This window comes from Rhincodon typus, chromosome 18 (assembly GCF_021869965.1).
Source record: "Rhincodon typus isolate 14 chromosome 18, sRhiTyp1.1, whole genome shotgun sequence".
Taxonomy (NCBI): Eukaryota; Metazoa; Chordata; class Chondrichthyes; order Orectolobiformes; family Rhincodontidae; genus Rhincodon; species Rhincodon typus.
In genome coordinates, this window is record NC_063349.1 from 34,262,840 (window position 1) to 34,286,079 (window position 23,240).

Below are 23,240 nucleotides of genomic sequence, written 5' to 3' on the forward strand. Positions count from 1 at the left end.
AGGTGGGGAAAGTTGATTGCATTGATAATTTTAAAAGGCAGTTGGACAATAACTTGAAGATGAGGATCTTAGAGTTATGGACAAAAGTGTGGGAGGAAGAGGGACTACACATATTGCTCTTTGAAAAAGCTCGTGTAAACAGAACAGATACTCTGGTCCCCTCCTATCCTGTAAGTGTCAATGATAGTTGTGTTCAAACTCAAGCAGTCTTGAACTGCTTCACCAGTGTTTTAAAATATTAGCGGTTTATACAAACACTATGAATTTCTTCAAAAATTTTCAGTTATTTGACAAGTGCAATCCAATCATAAATAAAAACCAAAAGAACTGCGGATGCTGTAAACCAGAAACAAAAACAAAGTTGCTGGAAAAGCTCAGCATGTCTGGCAGCATCTGTGAAGGAAAAAACAGAGTTAACGTTTTGGGTCTGGTGACCCTCCTTCAGAATGGTCCAATCATATTGCTTTTACCTAATACAATTTGTGATGAAATAAGATCACAGCTTTCTACTGTCACTCTGTACTGCATTTCAACTTTTTTTTGTGACATTTGGCTTTAATGAAAATTTAAGTTGGCCATTGAGAGTAGAAAAATTGTAAATCCCCAGTAGTGCTACATCCTTTTCACAGGAGGAGCAAAAACCGAGAACTATTTAATAAAGCTAAGCATGTGATTGGGCAATGTTATTACTTTATTAACGTTTAATACCTGATGGAGAAAGTTTCACAGAACATTGCTTTAATTGGCTTCATTATTGAGATGATTCCTTTGCTAAAATATGAGGTCGTATTCAAATTGACTGGCCTAATATTCTCTTCATGTGAGTACATATTTTTATAGTAAGCTTTAGGTGCATAGTAAAATAAGATAAATAGAAAACGTCTGTCAAAATCCTTTCGCAAAATATTTGATCAGATAAATGCCCAAAGTAACAGCAATGCACATGTCGTCTACATGCTCAAGTATATCAGAGCCAGTGATAAGAATTTTAATAAATGTGCACACAGATTTATTTAATCTTAAACATTAAATGATGCATTATCTTTAAATTGTTCACAAAGAAAATATGATTTGGTTTTAAACTAAGCTTGTAGGTTTTTTCCCCCTCTTATTGTCTTATGGAAAATACTAATGGGACCTTCTCAAGCTAATCCTGTTTTTGTCCATACTGTAGTTGCATTCCAATTATATTTGCCTTTTAAGTAACCAGCTGTTGTAAGTGCTACTTCAAGTTTTTATTCAGCATAGTTGTGACAACAGCAAAAATCTGAAACTGTATTACAGTCCAAAACTAAGGACCATAAAACAAGATGATTACTAATAAATTCAGTAAGGATTTTGTGAAAAAGTTCCTTATTCAAAGTGGTGAGAATGTGTAACTTGCTAACATGTAAATATGGAACTTGTTGAGGCAAATGGCGAAGATATCTAAAGAAAACTAGAAGTACACAATGGATAAAAAGGTAGAGTGAAATAAGTAGAGTGGGATACGGTGGCATGGTAGCGCGTGGTTAGCACTGCTGCCTCACAGCACCAGGGACCAGGTTTGATTCTAGCCTTAGGTGGCTGTCTATGTGGAGTTTGCACATTCTCCCAGTGTCTATGTGGGTTTTCTCTCACAGTACAAAGATGTGCAAGTTAGGTGGATTGGCCATGCTAAATTGCCCATAGTGTCGAGGGAAACACAGGGATAAGGTAGGGGTGGGTGGGTGGGATGCTCTTTCGAGGGTTGGTGTGGACTTGATGGGCTGAATGGCCTGCCTCCATACTGTAGGGATTCTGAGGAGTGTAGATACTGACATTTGACTATCAGGTTGGAATGGCCTGTTTTGTGCAATGCTGATTTGATGTCAGCGATGTCATTTTAGAGCTCAGCGCTCTAGCCAACACTCTGTCTTAACCTTGCATAACTGCACAGTGCATTCAGCAGCAGGAACGAGTCCCAAAGGTACTATTTAAGGACATTGACACCTACCTACGTGCCAGTTCGCAGTTGAGTTTTTTTAGCAACTGCTATGGTTCTACATGTTTGGTGCTTCCTATATTTGTCTGAAGTTGCAAAGGTCCACAGGGAATGGTGTGGTAGATCTTAAGGTGGGCAGCCGTAATTTTCTTAGATTTCTTCGGCAGCATCTTCCAAAACCGGGATCTCTTCCATGTAGAAAACAAAGGCAGCAGCAGTACAGGACACCACCATCTGCAGGCTTACCTCCAAGCCACACATCACCCTGACATAGAACGATATTGCCGTTCTTTCACTGTTAATAAATAGAACAATACAGCACAGGAACAGAACCTGTGGCCTACCATATCTGTGCCATTCTAGACTAATCCCATCTGCCTGCACTTGGTTCATATCCCTCTTATTCCCTGCCTGTTCATGTGTCTGTCTAAATGCCTCTTAAACATTGCTATCATATCTGCTTCTACTGCCTCCCCTGGCAGCACATTCCAGGCACCTACCACCCTCTATGCAGAAAACTTTCCTCACACATCTCCTTTAAACTTACCCCCTCTTAGCTTAAACTTATGCCCCCTAGTGTTTGAAATTTACAACCTGGGAAAAGGATTCTTTTGCACCCTGTCCAAAGTCTCCACATTCTTCCCATAGTGGGACAACCAGAAATGCACACAATACTCCAAATGTGGTCTAACTAAAGTTTTATACAGCTGCAATATGACTTGCTAACTTTTATACTCAATGTCCAGCTGAATGAAAGCAAGCATGCGTTCGCCTTATTCACCACATTATCCACTTGTATTGCAACTTTCAGGGAGCTAAGGACTTGCACCCCAAGATCCCTCTGTATATCAATGCTCATTAGGGTCCTTCTATATATACTTTCCACCTGCATTTGACTTCCCAAAATGCAGCACCTCACGCTTGTCTGAATTGAACTCCATTTGCCATTTCCCACCTAGTTTTCCAACTGATCTATATCCTGCTATATCCTTTAACAACTTTCCTCACTATCCAGAACACAACTATTTTTTGTGTCATCTGCAAACTTACTAATCACATCATCTAAATTTTCATCCAGCTCATTTATGTATAATACAAACAACAGAGGTCCCAGCACAGATCCTTTTGGAGCACCACTGGCTGCAGATGTCCAGTCAGAAAAACACTCCTCCACGACTACCCTTTCTTCTATGACCAAGCCAATTTTTTATCCAACTTACCAACTCAACATGTGATCCCATGTGACTTAATCTTCTTGACCAACCTACCATGAGGGACCTTGTCAAATGCTTTAGTACAGTCCATGTAGACAACATCCACTGCCTTAACCCTCATCAATCATCTTTGTAACTTCCTCAAAAAAATCAAATTTGTGAGACAAGACCACCCCTACATAAAGTTATGCTGACTATCCCTAATAAGTCCATTCTTTCTAAATTTGAGTAAATCCTGTCCCTAAGAATCTTCTCCAATAATTTCCCTACCAATGATGTAAATCTGACCAGCCGTAACTTCCTGGATAATCCCTGTTGCCCTTCTTATAAAAGTGATCAGGTCAAAGAACTGACAAACATCAGGCTTCTTCCAGGTTGACTCTGAAATTGTTTGCAACACCTCACAGTTTGCTATCCATTGTTCTGTAAGAGAGGTCACCAAGTCTCTCTACTCAATCAAGCATTGAATTCTCTCTTTGTTAGGATTGAAATCTTCTCCACAGTGTGGGATGCAATTGACTACACACACATTATCTTGTGGTTTCTGCAGTGTCAACCTGTCCCTATAATATAGCCATAATGGACGTTACTCCATTAATGTCCTAAGGGTAGCTTTGAGCCAACAAAGACTACCCTAGGATGTCATAGCTATTGAATTCAGTGAGCAACCCCAACACACACATGCATTATTGACATAAACTAATAACCATACTACCAGATAAAATGTGATTGAACCATTTACGCACTGAAATAATGCTTGGATCTGTTTGAATAAGCCCTGTAGTGTTTTTGCAGAGCAGGTTGCAAGAATTGTGGTGATCTGCTATATGCTACATATCTTCACCATCATGGGGAGAGAGTACATGCCTCCAGCTTTAAAGCATGTAACTGAAAAGCAGGAGCATGATATGATGGGTAGGAAGGGAGGTGTCAATCTAGACAACCATTTCCTTGTCAGACTGTCCATGAAGAATTCATCTTGGTGCAATGCGAATAATCGTAATTCTAATTCTCCATTCACCAAGAGTCCCACACCTTACCTTTTGTTGCTGACAACACTTGGCCACAAATGGGAAAGTAAAAGACACCAGAACATAAACATTCCAAACCAAATTTATAAACAAATCATGAAATAATCCATGCAAATTCAGCTTCTCTCGGTGTCTGTCTTCCATATGCCTTTGATTTTTCTACTGTTCCTGCGCAGTGCTATCCATTGGAGGACTGTCTGTCTTTCATTGGGAGAAACTAGTGTAGGTAGCCTTGGAGCATGGCCTTAAGCAGCTCTGGAAATGGATGGCCTGACAATAGACTGCATCATCTCAATGTGGATGGATGCGGCATGAGCTGAATGACTGAAATGCAACATGTGTGTGGTTAGTATGGACTAAGTTTCACCTGGCCCAACTTGTAGAATTCTCCATTAGTTTAGATAATTTATATGATAAGCGGAAAATGTCTCGGTGCAATTGAAATATATTTCTTGCAGTGATGGATGATGAGTCCATATCAGTTTGTTTTCAACATAATTCCAGTAAATCTTTGTAAATGTTAAAATAGTGAACAAATATTAGGCTGAATATTTGCACAAATAGCGATTTTATTATTGTAAAAATGAGCCAATGTTGCAGATAAATAAAGTTAAGTCAAAAGTAATGCCTTAGATGTCTGATATATAAACTGGACTTTTTATATGACATAGACTAAAATGTTTATTTGGGTGAGTATTTTCTGATCTGAAATTATAATCAGTAAATAATTTCCTCATACAAATGTCATTCCTTGGTAAAGAATTTTCAAAATGAACATTCTATCATCGATGTGAAATATAATGAGAAAGGAAAAGAATTGCAGATACGTTATTGATAGATTTGTATGTTGTTGTTTTTACAGAAAGCCAGACTTGCAAGAATCCGAGTGGCAAAGAGTGGGAGTGCAAGTGCTTATATGCAGAGCAAGCACAATGGCTTACTAAGTGATTCACTGGAGCAGGTAATGGTTGTGAGAGCTCAGGGTTGTATTTCATTCCTCCTTTCTCAGGAAACAGAACTGTGCCAAACAAAATCATCCAGTAGTACCCAATTTCCATGTTTGCTGATAGTTAATTTGCTTTCATTTATAATAGTGAGACTGCTTTCACTGAAACTGAAATCCTGCATATGAATACAGGGCTTGAATGTGTTCGGTATTTTCCTATAGGGTCTAGCAAGTTCCCCCTTTGATTTATGTATGTTTTGAAAGTGTTCACGGGGAGTTCTGGCTAGGATTTATTAAAAGCTGACAATGTGTGATGAATGTATGACCATCACCGGAGGATTACAAAAGAGGAAACCATTGAACAACTTCAAGCTTTACAGTTTACGAGCACAGCAGGAGTTCCAACTGTGGTATGTGCTGGCAGTAACCCATGTGTTTTAAATCCTCGCTGGGATGTTGATTGTATCAAATGGAAAAGACAGTGAAAATAAATATTTCCCTCCCAGAAAGTTAGGAATTTCTTCAAGGCTTCTCCTGCTGCATTGGCAGAATTTCAGCAATGGTATAAAAATATGCACCAAAAAGTGAAGTTATTCCTATGGGTTTCTCTGACTTTGAGATAAAGTAGCCTGTCCCCAGCAAAGAAGCCAAACAGTTATTGATGTAGAGATACTTCAAACAACAACAGGTAATTAGCCTGTGATTAACTGCAGGATATCTCTCCTTAGATCAACTCTTCATCCAAATGGCAGCGTGAAAGAGACAGGTCAGATTAGCATCCAGGCATCGCATAGAAGTTTCAATAGCCCATCCTATCTGTGAGCCTACAAGAAATCAGCAATTAATTTTGCAGCTTCTCCCATCATGTGTCAGATGCTGGGTGACAACGCTGTTTATGCAAGTAACAGATTTGCAGCCAATATATACTGTATTTATAGCAATGAAAACCAATTCTCTGCAAGAAGCCTTTTCTCGCCCACCCACCCCGCAGTTAATCTAGCTCAGTTATCAATGATCATTTTCACAGGAGCCAAAACAACATCAAAAATGACACAATACAAAGAACAACTTGAGATGCAAAATATATTCCTTTGCCATCAGCATTAGACATGAATTACATGGGCTTCTTGAATAATTGACCTTGATTTTAAACTGCCTCTTCCCCCCAAATCCCAATCCTCATCACACCAATGAGTGGGAGAGGGTCATGGAGGGTTAAAACAATGGAATCCAGCAACTGGACCTCATTTCCATCCATTTTAATGATGTGGCCAGCAATGAAACGCCAAAGAAAGGCAGGTAGGGGGCCATTTAACAATCAGTAGCTACGGCCTGTTGATATTACGGATGTCGCACACTAAATCTAACTGTAGGTCAGAGGAAGTCCTGCAGTTTTACTGCCATTTATCAGATCTGAGGTAGGAGCCGTGATTGCTGGGAATAGCTCCTTTTAGCTTGCTCCCCTTCCTCTCAGTTATGACCTGTTAGTTCTTTCTGCTCCCTCTCCTCATCCATCCCAACTCTGATCCCAGCTTGAAGAAGCCCCTACACCCAATCCCGCAATGCTCACTACCAATTGCTGAACCATTCGAATTGTGACATCCTGTTGTTAGTGCCTGCTGACTGGGCAATCAATCTGACTGGCTATTAGGCAGGAATTTGCACACCATTATCCACGTTTCGTCATGATTAAAATCAGCAGAACCTCCAGATCTTCAGACAGTTCAGCCACTAACAGGCAATTGCATCAAAAATGATTTTAAAAACAGCCAGGTGCAGACAAGAAAAAAATAAGTTAATCAGCAAGAGGAGAAATCTGCAGCAGAGATGAATCATAGAAAAAAAATAACTCACTGCAGAGGCAGGATACTGCAGCAGGGGAATTCTGCTGAAAAGTGAAATTCTGTTGTATATGATACATAGGTAAAAGAGATGCAGAATGAAAAGAAAATAAAGTCAACAATCAGATACCCAGTTATATAAGCTTAAGAAACAGTTAAATTGTGAGAGAATATTCTGTTCGAAGGCTCAGGATTAGAAGAAAAAAATTGTTACTGAGCAAAACATTTGAGTGTTGGAGAAACTCAACAGGTCTGGCAGCGTCTGCAGGGAGAAAAACAGAGTTAACGTTTTCAGTCCAGTGACCCTTCGTCAGAACTGTTAGTAAGATGTTAATTGAGGGTTATGTTCCCTGAATGCACATGAAAAAGTCAAATGCCTGTACATCCATGCACTAGATACCAGTTGAGAGACCTTTAGTGGCAATACATTACCAGACTTTAACAATTTTCCTTCCATAAAAAATAAGCAATCCCCTTCAGGGATCAATTAAATTAATCAATATAAGGGTTGAGATCTTCTAATAATAAAATGAATAAGGAAACAAGAGCCCATGATGTTGAAGGTAGTTTATTAGCATAGATAGAGGATTTATTAACTATTAGAAGGCCGAGAGTTGGGATATAGATGGTATTTTCAGGATAGCAGCCTGTGATTAGTGCTACATGATTAATGCTGGGCCACAATTATTTACAATATATATTGATAACTTGGATGAGGAAAGTAAATTTACATTTGCCAAGTTTGCAGATGAAGCAAAAATAGTTGGAAATACAAGTGGGGACGATGACACAGACAGTTTACAGAGACATATAGACAGGCTACGTGAGTGGGCAAAACTTAGCAGATAGAATATAATGTGGGAAATAAGAACATAAGAACCAGGAGCAGGAATAGGCAATTCAGCCCTTGAGCCTGCTCTGCCATTTGATACAATCATGGCTGATCTCATCTCGGCCTCAACTTCACTTTCCTGTCTGCTCTTCATAACCCTTCAACCCATCACTAATTAAAAATCTGTCTAAATTCTCCTTAAATTTACTCAATGTCCCTAGCATCCACCACACTGTAAGGTAGTGAATTCCACAGATTCATGACCACTTGAGAGACGTAATTTCTCCTCATCTCTGTTTTAAATCTGCTATCCCTTATCCTAGAAGTATGACCTCTCGTTCCAAATTGCCCCACATGATGAAACATTATTTCTGCATTTACTTTACCAATTCCCTTTGGCATCTTATATATGTCAATTAGGTATATCTCAAATGTGACGTTTTGCACTTTGGCAGGAAGAACAGAAGAGCTGTATATTGTTTAAATTGAGAAAAACTGCAAAAATCTGTACATGGAGGGATTGGAGACATCTTCAGCATAAAAAGTTAATATCCAAATTCATTAGATAATGAGTAGGTGAATGGAACGTTGGCCTTTATTTCAAAGGGAATGGATTAAAAATGTATTTCAATAAAACTATACAAGGTACTAGTCAGACAACAGCTGAAATATTGTTATCAGGTTTGTTCCGTTCATCTAAAAAAAGAAAAATATACTGGCTTTGGAGGTTGATCCTGGGTATGGAGGTGTTCAGTAGGTTGGAACTACACTCATTGCAGTTTAGAAGAATGAGAGGTGACCTTATTGAAACATATAAGATTCTTAGAAGACTTGACAGTGTAGATGTGGTGAGTGGCTTCCATTTGTGGGAGAATCTAGGACATCAGGGCATAACCTCAGAATAAGGGGCCACTCATTTAAGACAGAGATGAGGAGGAAATTCTTTCCTCAGAGGATAGGGAAACAAACAAATTCCTTGCATAGAGAGCTGTCAAGGCTGGGTCATCAAGAATATTCAAAACTGAGTTGGACAGATTTTCAATCAATAAGGGAATCAAGAGTCATGGTTAAAAGGCAGGAAAGTGGAGTTGACCATCATATCAGCCACGATCTCCATGAATGGCAGAACAGAGTTGATGGGCTGAATGGCCTACTTCTACTTTTGCGTCTTATGGTCTCTTGCCTCAGACTTTCTTGAGCACGAGAAGATAAATCCTTGCTCCCTGAAGTCTTCTAACTGTGCTCCTTTGTAGCCTTGGACATGGAGGAGCAGATGGATGATTCACCAATGTCTCCATACCACACACCAAGTGGAGAATAGCTTTTTAAATTCTCACTATCCTAGTGAAATTTGATATCGATGTATTTGGTAGATTATGTACAAGTAAAAGTAAAAGCATCTGTTTATATTGAACCAGTGTTTAGAATTTCTTTAATTCCCTACGTACCTTCAGTTCATTACTTCATGTTTTTTTCTAGATGTCTAACGATGAAGAACAAGCCCTAGTTAGCAAGTCAGGGTCTTCATTTCAGAGGCAGCATCACCATCTCTTACACTGTTTGGAAAAAACTACGGTAAGTAATGACATCTGAGCTCTCATGAAAATGCAGAAATGAAATGAGCTGATCCTCTGAGAACTAGTTTTTTTGTGTTTTTGCATTTTTGTTTGAAAGCGGATTGTCCTAAAATTGTGATGTATGTTTTGCAAAATGAATTTGCTCATTTGCTGAAAAGATTTTAACAAAGTAATCTGTTGTACAGCACTACATCATCATGTCTTTCACCTCCAATGGGAATATACTGGACGCAAAGAAAAGTCAAAATAAGAACATTTCAAATAAGATGTAAAAGGGTTTAGTTGTAGCTCTTGTTTCTATATTGTTTATATTGCTAGTCCAGTTCTGTTTTTGGTCAATGGAAACACTTGGGATGTTGATAGAGGGGTAATCAGCAATTGTAATGCCATTGAACATTAAGTGGCAATGGTTAGATTCTCTCTTGTTGAAGACATTCATTGACTGACATTTGCATGGCCAAATGTTCCTTGCCACTTCTCAATTCAGAAAAGAAAAGCACATGTAAGGGATGTTATTCCGTGAGTACATTTGCAACTATTGCATCAACTGCTGGAACAATGTGTTTTTTATGTTACACTATTGTAGTCACTTTGCAATACTTAAGTAGTTTCATTTCTTCTAGAAATAGACAAAACACTTTCAAATGTAACACAGCATACAAGTAGAATAAGCAATGGGATATAAATATTTCATTAAAGTAAACTTTGGGCTAAGGACTTTGTTAAAATATACATTGAAGAAATTCATGGAAATGTGTCAGTGTTAAAAATAACGCATAGGAATTTCAATCCCCTAATGAAAATTCTTATATGTTTCATAAACCATCATCCTGTTTTATTAACCATCTATGTTTGCATCTGTGGCAAAGTATGTGCCAACCCTCAACTGAAGTTGCAAGAAAGATTTGCATGTCTCAGGTTTCTGATGAAATGTGTAAGGGATCTTATTATCTGTAGTACTGTGTCTGAAGTCTTTGTTGTTTGCATATTTTTGAACTCAGATGTCATTTTTATTTATATGTATACCTCCATTAAGATACTGGGTGTTAGTGCTAGGAGACCTAATTTCAGCATGAATTATTTCCCAGTCAGATATGAGAAAAGGTTATATGCATGCTGTACTCTACTTCAACAATGTGCCTTAACTTTTAATCTGAGCGCTTTATATAGCACTATTGTAACTATATAAATTTATTATCTTTAAGTCTTTACGACTGAGTAGCTCTCTGAGTGGGGTTGCTAATTTAATATTATTTTTGGTTCATCAATAAGAAGCTGAATTAACAATGCCCAAGCTCATTTTGCATTGGGCTATTGCAGTCAGATCTGGAACAAAGAGGTAAAAGGTTATTGTTATAGCCCATATGCACCTCAGTTACCTAACAGAAACATACATTCAAACTCTACAGCTACATCATATAAAGCATTTCTTATTCATGTCAAATAGTCTGCACAGAGTAGAAATAAATTTACTTGGCTCACTTTGTGTGATGAATGTTTGTTTTGAAGAAACTACTATGTAAGGAAACCTAAAGAAGGTTCCTTGTAGTATTCCTGAAAGTCATCAATCAATTAGGCTATTTTTTTATTCCTCATCAAAATTATTGAAAGTTAACATAGCTAATTTTAATGAGGACACTGTTTTCCAGTGCCAATTCATTACATTTTTCAAAATTTCTTTGTCAGCTAAATACCAAAATATCAAGTTACAATCTTGACATTCAGTAGCAACTATTTAAATCTTTCATCCAATATTATTATAACACAATAGTTAATCAGCTGTCTAAAAATATTACTTGAGTACATGTTGTGAAATCATCTGCCTTACATGAATGAAATAGAAGACTTTTAAACCATGCATAGCATATTCTCAAATTTGCACTCTAAAGATAATTAATATCTTTTTAATAGCTTTTTGTGTTTATGCACGTTTGCTCGATCTTTTGTAAGAATCTTTAAAATTCATCTAGCTATGATTTGTTAATTAACCCTGAGGTTTTCTAACAAATAAACATAAACATTATATAGTGACTAGTTGTGTGATACTCCCAGTTAATGGAGGTGTCAAAATGGATGCTGTTGTTTTGTTCAGATATTTGAATATACTCATTTTAAACTGTAATTATGCATTAGTTACTGTTTCTTTTTTGTTGGCATGTTACCATATAGGGATTGTCCTATCTTGTGGATGATCCCCTCTTATCAATTCGGTCTTCAACATCTATTAAGGTACCAGTTTGATTGTTGGTGTCAGAACTATCTGAATTTAAGTGTCTGTAATTCTGCATTTTAATGTATTTGTGCTGCAGCTGTTAATGCTTTGACAGTTTGAAAATGTCTGTGTTGTTTGCTGATATTCGGTGATTGTGCAAAAGCTTCTCTGCCATTACTTGTTTTGCTGTTTTAATAAGTTACGTGTCATTCTTTCTGGAAAATATTGATCAGCTTAGCATTAGTGCCCACCACTTGATAAATGTATAAGGCAATAATAATGACAAATTAAAGCTGGTAGGTAATATTATGCCACATACATTTAATACATGCACTGATTTTTTTTTTGACACCCTTAATATTGTTGAAATTACATTATCTATTTCTGGTGGAGGGATTGTGGCAAGTGGGTGCAAATTTTTCCTAACTTTAAACTTAGGACTGGAAAAGTTTAAAGTCATTGAGAATACATTCAATTGTAATTAAAATAATTTTATATCTACATAAACAGGTAGGCGGTGATTTTTGGATAAACTTGGGTCTGTTCCTGGATAAGAAAATGAATGTATTCTTAATATACCATTTGTATTCATTGACATTGTAAATAGATTTTAAATTAATCATGAACTTGATGGACAAAATGAATGTTTCCAAAAATACCTGGAGGTTATGCTGTTCATCTGCCATAGCTCAAAAGCAAAACCTATCATACAACAGCATGGATCTGGCTGTGCTGGGTCTCCACTGTTTCTGGGAATTCCAGCGTGCCTCATAGAGGCTAGAACCTCTACTTGACCCTTGCAAGGTAAATCGCATCAGGAGGTGGACACAGGATGAGGAATATTCCATTGGGGGAGTTCCGGTAGGCTTGGTCCAGTTGGGACCCAATGAAGAATTGGAGCGTGGTAAACCCAGTGAAGTGCACACCAGATCGACTAAAATGGTTCCCACAGGTGAAGTGCAGGCCAGGAACTCTGGACAATCGAAGAAAGGTGCAGTTTTTTAAAAAATTCTTGTTTGGCACCTTTATCTACTAAGGGTAAGACAGCATAGCTGGAATCTGGGAAACAAATAATAGCAGTGCCAGCCCCACCAAAAATCTACATAATTGAATGACATCAGCTTTTATGACTGCATAGGACAGTGAGTGCCAGAGATCTATCTGCGGTGGTGTTTGGACCTCCTCACTATGCACTGCCACTCTCATTGGATCCTGCAAATCTGTGGCATGATCCTTTCTGAGGTTACAGGTTGGTGCATACCCAGCACAATTATTTGGATCTTACTTTAAGAATTTTTGGGACCAGTGCTTTTACAGAACATGTAACTGTGCCCATACTTCTCAATATTTTGCAAGGATTCAATGGAATGTGAAGATGTCTAATTTTCACATGATTTATTTGGATAACCATAATATTGTGGGGTATTATTAATTATTTTCTCATTTATTTAGTTTCTGATTCCGGGTTAAAATAACTTGCTGCATTATCAGAATCATGATTGTCATCTTTATCACTTCTATGTCTAGTTTATTTAACAATAAGGACAACAAGGACTAAATGACTTGCACAAAATTATCATGACTCAACGCAGGAACTGGTTGGTATCATATTTGCAATGATACAAATATGACCTTGCCAATTTTCATAGAATCCCTACAGTGTGGAAGCAGGCCATTCTGTCTATACTGACCCTCCAAAAAGCACCCCACCCAGACCCAGACCCGTCCCCATCCCCATAACTCTGCATTTCCCATGGCCAATCCACCTAGCCTGCACATCCTTAAACTGTGGGAGGAAACTAGAGTACCCAGAGGAAAAGCACACCGACATAGGAAGAATGTGCAAGCTCCAAACAGACTGTCACCCAAGGCTAGAATTAAACATGGGTCCCTGGCGCTGTGAGGCAGCAGTGCTAACCACTGAGACACCGTACCATCCCTAGTGTTGACTGACTGGTAAACTGACCATTGGAAAATATTTTAACAAGTGGTTTTGGATCAGGTGGGAAGTAAAAAAAATTAAGGAACCCAAACACCTCAAATTCACTTGTGATTCTGAAGGAGACTGAACAAAGGGCAGATGCTCAGTGTGTTCCTAGGACATAGGTTAGTCATTGAAAACTTTTAAGAAGAAGCCATACTGGACTCTAGCTTACCAAAATTTGCATTGTTCTACTACTCTTGTTTGGGTTCCCAAGGTCTCAGGAAACCCAGCAGATGAAAGGAGTCTCGATTGGCTGGATCCACAATGTAAGTGCTTTTATAGCCCTGTTTGCAAGCCAGGAGAGTAGCAGTAATTCTTTCCTGTTCAACTAGCTAAGACTAATAGCATTGTTCCCCCACCCCCACAATCTGTTACCTTCCCTGAGGCCCTCCCCATTTTTGATCTTCAATCCACCTCTGATCACCCCAACTCACTGACAACCATATTCCATTCAACCCTACCACTACCTTCAAAACTATCTGCTCTTCCACTGGAGTCTTTTGCTGGAAATCTTCCTCACCTGTCCGGAGCCAAAGCTGTCAGCCAAGCTGATTTTTAAAGCAGGGAGCCTGGAAAAAATAATACACACCATGTAGTAGCTCAAATGCATTTGGAAAGGACCTATGCTTTTGGGTTTCTCAGTTGCAACTCCACTCCACAGTGCTCTAAAACCCTGCTCCCGTAAAAACCAAGATCTCAAAGTTAGTTGGCAATGAATTTGAGGCCTGTTTTTAGGATCTATATCCCAGCTCTAAAACAAAACTCAAAAATAGAGGAATAGATAAGTAGAAATGTTCAAATATTTAAAATTCAGTAAGATATTTATAGTAAAGTTAATATATAGTATATTAATGACAAATCAAGTTAAGTAAAATGTGGACAAAAAGGAAAATCAGACTGGTAATGTATTTTTTGTTTTTAACTGTTTATTTAGTTGTAACAAGATTACAATCATAAAGCTGCTCCTTTCAAATAACAATTTCCAAAATACTAGAACTAGCTTCAGCATCGTAGTACCTGACCCAAAATCTGGAATTCTTGAGGTGCACCTAGTCTAAGAGTTAATTAAGTGTTTGATGCACAAGAAACAGTGGATGCTTTATATCCTTAATCTGTACTTTGCAAATTACAATGCACCCAATCAAAAGATAACATTATGAGCAACTCCATTACATTTCTTATCTATGAATAAGTACAGTAGCACATAACAATGCCTTTTAAAATTCTAATTTCAAAATAATTCACTCAGTCAGAACCAAGGTTGACTTGGGGGTCATGTAGCTGTGTCTATCTACTGTTGAATGTTTTATTATTATTAAATTTGTAGATGTTCAAATTGCTGATATGTTCTGCAGTCATCTACCTTTCCAACAATATAGGATCTTTATTGACTTGTCTCACCATGATTACCTAGATATATTGGTGAACACTTCAGTACATCATGTTGTGTTTCCAATAAAAGAATGTGTTATAAACTGTGGTCTTGCTGCACTGAAACAAGCAATTTGATTTCACTAATGTAACGTTACAAAAGTCATATCACATGATTTCGCCTAACAATGTCTTCCCTGCTTTATTTTTTGTCATTATTTCCCATCCATCACCATTAGGTTACTAAAGAGTAGATTTTACAAATTCCAATGTTAAGATACATTCCCTGGAGAACATATCAGGAATTGGGTGCAATGGTTAGTACACCTGACAGGATTTTACATCCAGACTTCTCTGTGGCACCTACTGACTTAGTTGCCAAACTTCCAGTGTGTGCTGCTGGAGTATGACATTTTGTGTTCAAATTTTGTAATCCTATGCTTTGTTGTGGAAGCCTTCTTGCTGTGTTTCAGCCCCTAAATTGCTGTGTGATAAAATCATTCAGCTGCTCATACTAATAGGATAATAAGCACTAATTAGCACAAGTGCTGTTCAAACCTTATCTCATACTATTATCATCCCAAACAAAAAGTAAGAAAAATAGAATGTGCAGTAACGAACCACAGATAGACAGGATCTGGAACGACTTGGGGTTGAATAGTTTTTTTGGGTAAGCAGCAAGTTTGGTGGAATGATTCTCACTATGAGGCTGCTTGTGTTTCCATCACTAAATTATTAAACTTCTTGCATTAATTGGCATTTCAGTCCTTATCATGAGTATCACGATCTGAATTCTGCCCCATCTTACCACATACCTTTTCTGTAATAACTAACCACTCATTGGAAATAACAGAATTGACCGGCTACCCTAGCACAGGCACTATCTTTAAAAGGCCCCCATGCACCTGGACAAGCACTGTCAGTCTGGAGCTGCCCTGCATGGTTCCTGATGTTTGCTGTAGACATGGTAGACAGGACAGAAGTGGAACCCTGCTTTGCAAGCAGAGGCCCAGAGGTCCTGCTGGATGGGGTCGTGTACAAATGGGATTTCCTCTACCCCACCCCCCCGCAACAGGACCAGCAGTGGAGGCTAAGACAATGAGACTATACCAGCCTGATCCAAGTTTGTCACACAAGTTAGAACGCTCTCAGCTGTCTGGAGGAGTTCCCAGAACTGTAGGAAAAATGTTAAAGTGCTTCTCTACTCCATCTACATAAGTCTGCTATCTTCCTTCCAGTACTTCACACTCACAATCACTCTGCGACTGTACCCACCATGCTCTACCGCTCTCAAAAATGCATGCAACATCTCCCCCACTTGCAGTCACCCACCCCAAACTGTGATATAACTAACTATGCACACCTCTGCACTGCCTGCTCACTCACTTGGACATCTCCTCACCTCCACCAACTGTAATTACTGTGCCACCCATTTTTGTCTTTGGTGATACTTGCTTCTCTCCCATGCCAAGAGCAAACCAGCCCACTAAAGAGCAGGAAAAGTCAAGATGGGTGGTGCTCTATCTGTCATTCAGCTACTCGCTCCTTTTAACCAGGATCCTGACTCTGACCACCCAAGCAGGATCTGGACTGGTATTAGAGGTTGCCCCTGACTTATTGTAGCAGGGTCCCCTGAGCGAAGGCTATTGCCCCTTGACTGGACTGAGACCTGTTGACAACAGTGACAAGCTTCTTGGCTTTGTGTCTCCACCATACAGCATGACAATACAGCAGTAATATGAGCCAGGTATCTTTAGCTGAGACAGCAATGCACAGAAAGGCAAGGTAATGTAATGCAGGATGCTGCAGGTACCTATGTGGGCTTAGAGTGACTGAGTGCAATGACAGTGAGAGAACTGCCCAGAAATAAAGTGTGATCCAGTTTATGTTCTGGAGTGTGTCCTTGTTTGCACAGTGTCCTTGCTGCAGCATTATAATATTTGTTGGTGGAGCCCAAGATGCATAATTGAAGTGCAGAAGCATCCCCTAATTGGATCTGACTTGCACATGAGAGTTGATAAAGGCTGGCACATGTCAGATGCCAGTGTCTGTGGACTTGGGATGTGTGTCGATCGGTGCCCATGGAATGAACCTCTGATGTCAGTGTCCGGTGTCTTTTTGGAGCAAGCAGCAAGTTGAGCCTACCAAGAAATGCTGTAGTTTCCATGTCAAGGTTTCCCGATGGCTAATTTATATAGTAAGTTTGGTAAATTGCAACTTGTGGCAAGTTGGACTTTTAACAAGGCATTTGGCAAGTAATAATGAGATTCACTTGGGAACTTGCCATTGCCATTTGAGAAAAGCGACCAAGGTGCATCAAAATAATCTCAGTATCAAGATGGGGCTCACCGAAAATCTCGTCCAGTTCTGCCATTCATTTCCCAATAGCCCACGTCTCACAGAACCTTATAGCTTCTGCCACTCGATGAGTTCTATGGCCAGATAAACAAGATTGGAGTTTGAAAGCAGGTGCTAGATAGAGTGCCCACAATTTCAGTTAGCATTGAGGCCCCGATAATTTTTGTTCACTTATTCGTTTAAAAAGAGGTGAAGCGTGAAAGTTCTCCTAGAACTGATAAGTATAAAATGTCTTTCTTTCTCTGTTCCTTTTTCTGTTTTAATTAGAATCATGACTTTGTGGATGAACAAACATACGAAGAGAATTGTCTAGAGGGATCCACAAGAAATCGATCAAATTCACACAGCCCTTCTCTCTCATCTCACCATGGTTTAACAGGAACATGTTGCTCAAGACGCAGCAAAAAGCCTTTCCGGCTCCCAAATTCCAACATTACTTGCAGTCACCCTGGAAGTGTACAGGAGCTCAGCACCATTCAGATCCGATGTGTACAGCAGAGTGCACTCTCCAATAGGTAATAATTTATGTCCTTTTTTCTGTAAATCATAGCTGAATAATCCAAATTTTTAATTTAATCATTTTTAATATAAATTACATAAACTAATGCCAAGTGAGAAGTTAACTGATACCTATTTGGTATTAAAAGGGTTGTCTACTCATCTTGTGCAGAAAATATAATTGATAGGATTTAAACTGTTCTGATCAATTAATGACAATATTTTAGTAAAAGTTTCAGGCTAAAATAGTGGCAGTCATTCTTGTGACTCAGGGCTGTGATCCTCTGTTTGAAATAATCTGTGCTGTGAGAATTCACAAATTATTTGCATGACTCAATCACAGCCCTGGTGTAGGCTCCCCTCTAGCCTTGTTCTGGAAAACAATTGAGCATGAATAAGTAAGCCATGCTTGCAGGAATGGAACTACCACCTGCATTAGACTCTTTTAGTTGCTGCCTGAAGGTCTGTGATGGGACAAAAAAAGATGCTTTCCCCAGTTTTCATACCTAGTCTGATAGGCTCTGAAAGTCGAGCAGGCCTACTCCCAGTGGCTAAAGCTAATAGTTTCAGGCATCCCTCAAACTGGGCACAGCTCCTTTGCTACAATTGAAACTTTGGCAAGAGGGCCTGTATCTTTACCTTACTTTAATATGCCCTTCATGTGTGTCTGCTGTAGATAGAGGCCTATGTCCACTTATCTGGGACGTCGCTGGAGCTTTCCTGGTATTGCCTAGGTGCTAGAACGAACAATATCAGAGCCTGATAATTGCAATTGGTACAAGTTTAAATCAGTACATGGCAGCCAGTCAGTACAGACCCAAAAGGGTGCAAGCCTTCATATAAAATTTGTTCCAAATGACCAGAGGAGTTTTTGCAGTCTTTGTTGTTTTTTTATTTTGTGATAAGGAAAGTATGGATTAATTTCTCTCTAAACCTTTATGTGGAGACAAGAAGGAGGAGTGCCCACTTTGAATGTGCAGTTCTGACAAGCTTTGTTGCTCCCACTCAGCTGCCCTCCTCACCCCAAAACTTACCTCAGTATCACTACTTGGATGGCAGGTGGGACAAAGTTTTTTTCATGAGGCAAGCTGTCCAAGGAAGGGCTATGGACACCAGTAGCTCTCCCTTAATATATGGATAAGGCCTGAAGACCAATCCCTGGCAATCAGGGGTCACTTTGTTCAGGCATGTGCTGTCTCCACAAACAGACTCAGTCCAAAATCTACCCCATCATTTCTTTTGTTGAGCTATCATCAGCTTCTTCTCCTTTTTTCATTGCCTTGAATGTATCTCACTTACTTCAAGTTTGAAGAGTCATTTTTATGAAAGAAAAGATTGCAGTTGTGATAATTGGGAGGTTCATTTTGATTTGACATTGTTAAAATTATACATTTTAAAACCATTTTATATTGATGTAACTACTTATGTTGTGAATCATTTTAACATTTAAACAAAAAATTGGACAGTTTACTGAGCCATTATATGATCTGTTTAAATGGCCACACTGATGCAAAATCTGACTTGGTAAGAATTTGTTTTCAGTTTGTTTTTATGAACTATTATTTTAAAATCTCATTTTATGTTGGTCTGTACTTTGGCAGTGCCTTACAGGCTGTAACAATTAGTGTTTACTCTTTCAGCCGATCCAGCTTGAATGCAAACATAGAGGAAAGTGTCAAACTAAATTGTGAGAAACCCTATATAACAACAGCAGTAATAAGCATGCCCAGCCTGCCTGCTACAACACCCGAAGGAGATGACAGGTCTGACTCTCCAGATCAAGCAGAAACCAACATTGTAAAAGTGTCAGCACTGTAAAAATCTTATCAACTCAAATGTGAGCCTGGAAAGTCATGACCGACCACCTGTGTTATGTTCCTGCTATTGAAGAAATAGAAAAGAACATCACAGACTGGGGAGCAAGAGGAGAACATGAATGTTTTCCCTGATAGTTTTGCATCGTGAAGTCCATGACAAAAGAGATCATCACACTGAAGATATTTATCAGTGAAGCTTGACATCAAAGTTATGTAACATTGACAGTGAGATGAGCAAAAAGAGGTATCATTAAGCTTGCAAAAGCTCTGCAATGATTACGTTGCAGTTGAGCACAATGAGACATTTCCACTTTTGCTACCTTTCCTGCTTGAAGACTTGTTTTGTGAGAGAAGTACACATGAACTGGAAAGTGTGCATGAGGGAGAAACTACAAGTGAAATTTTCCTCTTCGCAGCAACAATGATTTCAGCAAAAACAAAATAAACTTATTTAAGTTATAAGTAACTGTAAATATTGGATTGAAGACTAACATACTTTAAACAAATACCACAAAGTTGCATGTTAAGTTTTCCCTGGGGCATTTAATACATAACATTCATGTTTTTCATGCAATGAGCACGTACAATAATTTGCCAAAATCAGGGTCTGTTTCCTAACAGAGGATAACTATGTATAGATGGTCATCAGTTACCAAAAGACTGTTTAAGACCAGATGGAAAAAACAATTGCTGTGATGAGTTCCGGTTATTAATTTATATTAACCAATTACAATACAGTAAAACCTTGAAAATAATAACCCCCAAATTGAAATTACTGTATTGAAGCCTTCACAGCAAGACAGAGCAGAATACAATTTTTTAATCGATACTTTCTTTTTCCCGTACAAGCTTGTTCTATAATGCTTATAATGAGTGTGAACAATTTTCAGGCCAGCGCTTGAATGGGTGGACTGCAGTTGATGTGTATTACAGATTTTATCTTTTCTCATTGCAGCTGTAGCAAGCCTAAGACTGTTCTTTCTGCATGGTCTCCCAGATTTATATGGGACTTAGTAGGTGGTCATTCAGCAAGCTTTGTGCTCTTATCATTTGTAACTGTGGAAGTTGTTCTTCCTCCTATAAAAATATGTATATTTTTGAGTCAGTATCTTCAAATGTACTGAATTACATTATTGATTCCTTTTTAAAAATAAAAATGGGGATTTTAGGTGTGCCAGTATTTAAATAATTTAGTCTTTAGTTAAGCCATTTTTCTTGAAATTACACTGAATGGTATTATGATGTAAAGGAAGATGCTTTATTCTCAGCCACAGCTCAAAGGAAAGAGAACCATAACCTGTACTCTTGGGACAATGCTCAGTAGACAGAGCATGTTTCAGAGTAAACCTGTTTATCAATTCCCCTACCCCTTTCTGCCTAATAAAGTAAAATATCGAGTGATACGTTGCTTCAAAGAGAGGTTAGAAGGACAGAATCTTCAAGTTTGCATGATTAATATTTCTGTGGCAAGGCAGTGAACTTCCACCATGTTCTTTTTCTTTCTGTAATGCCGTTGTATTTAGACGAATATATATAGTTTACAAATGTGAACATTGTTGACATGCTGTTAAATGGGATAGGTTGCTTGGAAAGAAAAATTTTAAAAAATGCATTTTTGTTCAGCATTTTCCTAGATTGGTCTCTGGCTGAAGCACTGCAAAGTAATACAGCAATACTTCTTTAAAAATCAAATTACTATCTGATTGCAAAAATAAAATTATTTGCTGAACGCTTTTACAGCAAAGGATAACAGACGTTGCATCTGGAACTTTCTCACCTACACTTAAGTATTACTTATGCAAAAGTTTCATTCCTGAACATTCTTTTATATAAATGTCCTTCAGATGTCGTAAGGGTGATTCAGAAATCTCTGTCAGATTTACTGTCCTCCATTGTAAAATGACTGTTGCAGTGTGCAATGCTCTGTGCTGTAGTTGTAATTTGTAATGTATGCTATGATTTCACTGTTTTGGATTTAAACAGCTTTCATAAGTTCTACTTTAGGAAAGCAGCATAATTTGTCACCTATTATGCTGGAGAACTAAACATCTAGAAATAAAATGTCTGCATGCTTCAGTTGGAAGGGATGATCTTGTAACTAGAAGTTATGCTTGAAAGTCAACAGCATTCATGTTCTTCACTACAGAAAGATTAAGTCTTGTAAAACTATCCCAAGGTAAATTGTGAGGGGCAAATAGTATAAGAATAATGTGAGATAACAATGAAGTGTTTTTGCAGACAAAATGTGCAGCTGGAAAACAGAATGTATTTAATAGAACTTAGCGATACAGAGAATGTTTGAACTGAATGTCATCACCTGTAAAATATACACTGAAAATTGTGGTGTTAAAATGCAAGTATGCAGCAGAATGAGGGATCAAAAATTGTGCATTTTACATAATTTTTAAAAACAAAGGCACATTGAAGACACATGATACAGAAAATGATTCCCATGTACACAAGTTGAGATTAAAATGTTTTAATTTTTGGGCATGTGTGTTTTCTGTCAACTGTGTAATATTACTAACAACATTTAATGTGTAATGCAACATATGGTCATTTGTGTGAAAGATATTCCATAGTTACATTCTGCAACAAAGGAAATCACAATCATAAACCATCTTGATAGTCAACAGCCTGGCTATACTGATGACAGGTGACCCTAACCTCTATTCACTACTCTTCCACACCCTCTCTGCACCAAATCAGCTGCTACTGTGCTGTAAAACTTGTCTGATGCCCAGTCTTGGAAAAGCCTCAATTTTCTCCAGTTATAAATTGAAGTTATCAAAGCCATCACCTTCACTGTTTGCCATTAACTCTGTATTTTCATCTCCAAGCCAATTCCCTTCCTTGGCCAGGATCTCTGGTTGAAACAGACTTTGCAATCTTGGCTGGATTTCTGACCCCATATCATCATCATAAATACCTTCTACTTCCACATACATTAGATCACCTGTCCCTACCTCTACTTCAACCTATTTACCACTGAAACTCTTATCCACAAAGTTGTTACAGTGCAGAAGGAGGCCATTCAACCTTTCATGACTACACTGACTCTCCGACAAGTATTACGACCAAGACCTTTTCATCTGATTTATCCCCCTACTCTTGCATATCGATTTGTAAGTAGAAGCATTCAACAACCTCTTGAATGCCTCAATTAACTTTGCCTCCACTATACTCCTAGGCAATGCATTCCAGATCCAAACCACTCAGCGTGTGAGAAAGTTGTTTTTTTATGTCAAACTTGCTACATTTGCAAATCACTTTAAATCTGTGCTGCCTCATTCTCAATACTTTTATGAATAGGAAAAATTTGTCCCTGTCTACTCTTTCTAGACCTCTCATGATTTTTAAAACTTATGACAGATCCAGCCTTCTTCTCTCCAAAGAGATCAGCCCAATCTCTCCAATCTACCTCATAAGTGAAGTTTCATATCCCTGGTAGTAGGAACTGCAGATGCTGGAGAATCCGAGACAACAAGGTGCAGGGCTGGATGAACACAGCAGGCCAAGCAGCATCATAGGAGCAGAGAGGCTGACGTTTCGGGCCTAGACCCTTCATCAGAAAAGCTTTTCTGATGAAGGGTCTA

General features: G+C 38.5%; 1 protein-coding gene across 2 annotated transcripts in view; it reads left to right on the top strand.

Annotated features, from left to right (window-relative positions):
• kcnd2 (potassium voltage-gated channel, Shal-related subfamily, member 2) overlaps positions 1 to 19,645 on the top strand; it is a 440,776-nt gene extending 421,131 nt beyond the window's left edge. The window contains exons 3-7 of one of the 2 annotated variants that reach the window (XM_048607713.1): positions 5,071 to 5,169; positions 9,307 to 9,402; positions 11,574 to 11,633; positions 17,597 to 17,844; positions 19,468 to 19,645. In XM_048607713.1, coding sequence (XP_048463670.1) covers positions 5,071 to 5,169; positions 9,307 to 9,402; positions 11,574 to 11,633; positions 17,597 to 17,844; positions 19,468 to 19,645 — 681 coding nt within the window. The remainder of the gene's footprint in view (positions 1 to 5,070; positions 5,170 to 9,306; positions 9,403 to 11,573; positions 11,634 to 17,596; positions 17,845 to 19,467) is intronic. The other variant, XM_048607714.1, reaches the window with a different exon arrangement.
• Positions 19,646 to 23,240: the final 3,595 nt, after the last annotated feature.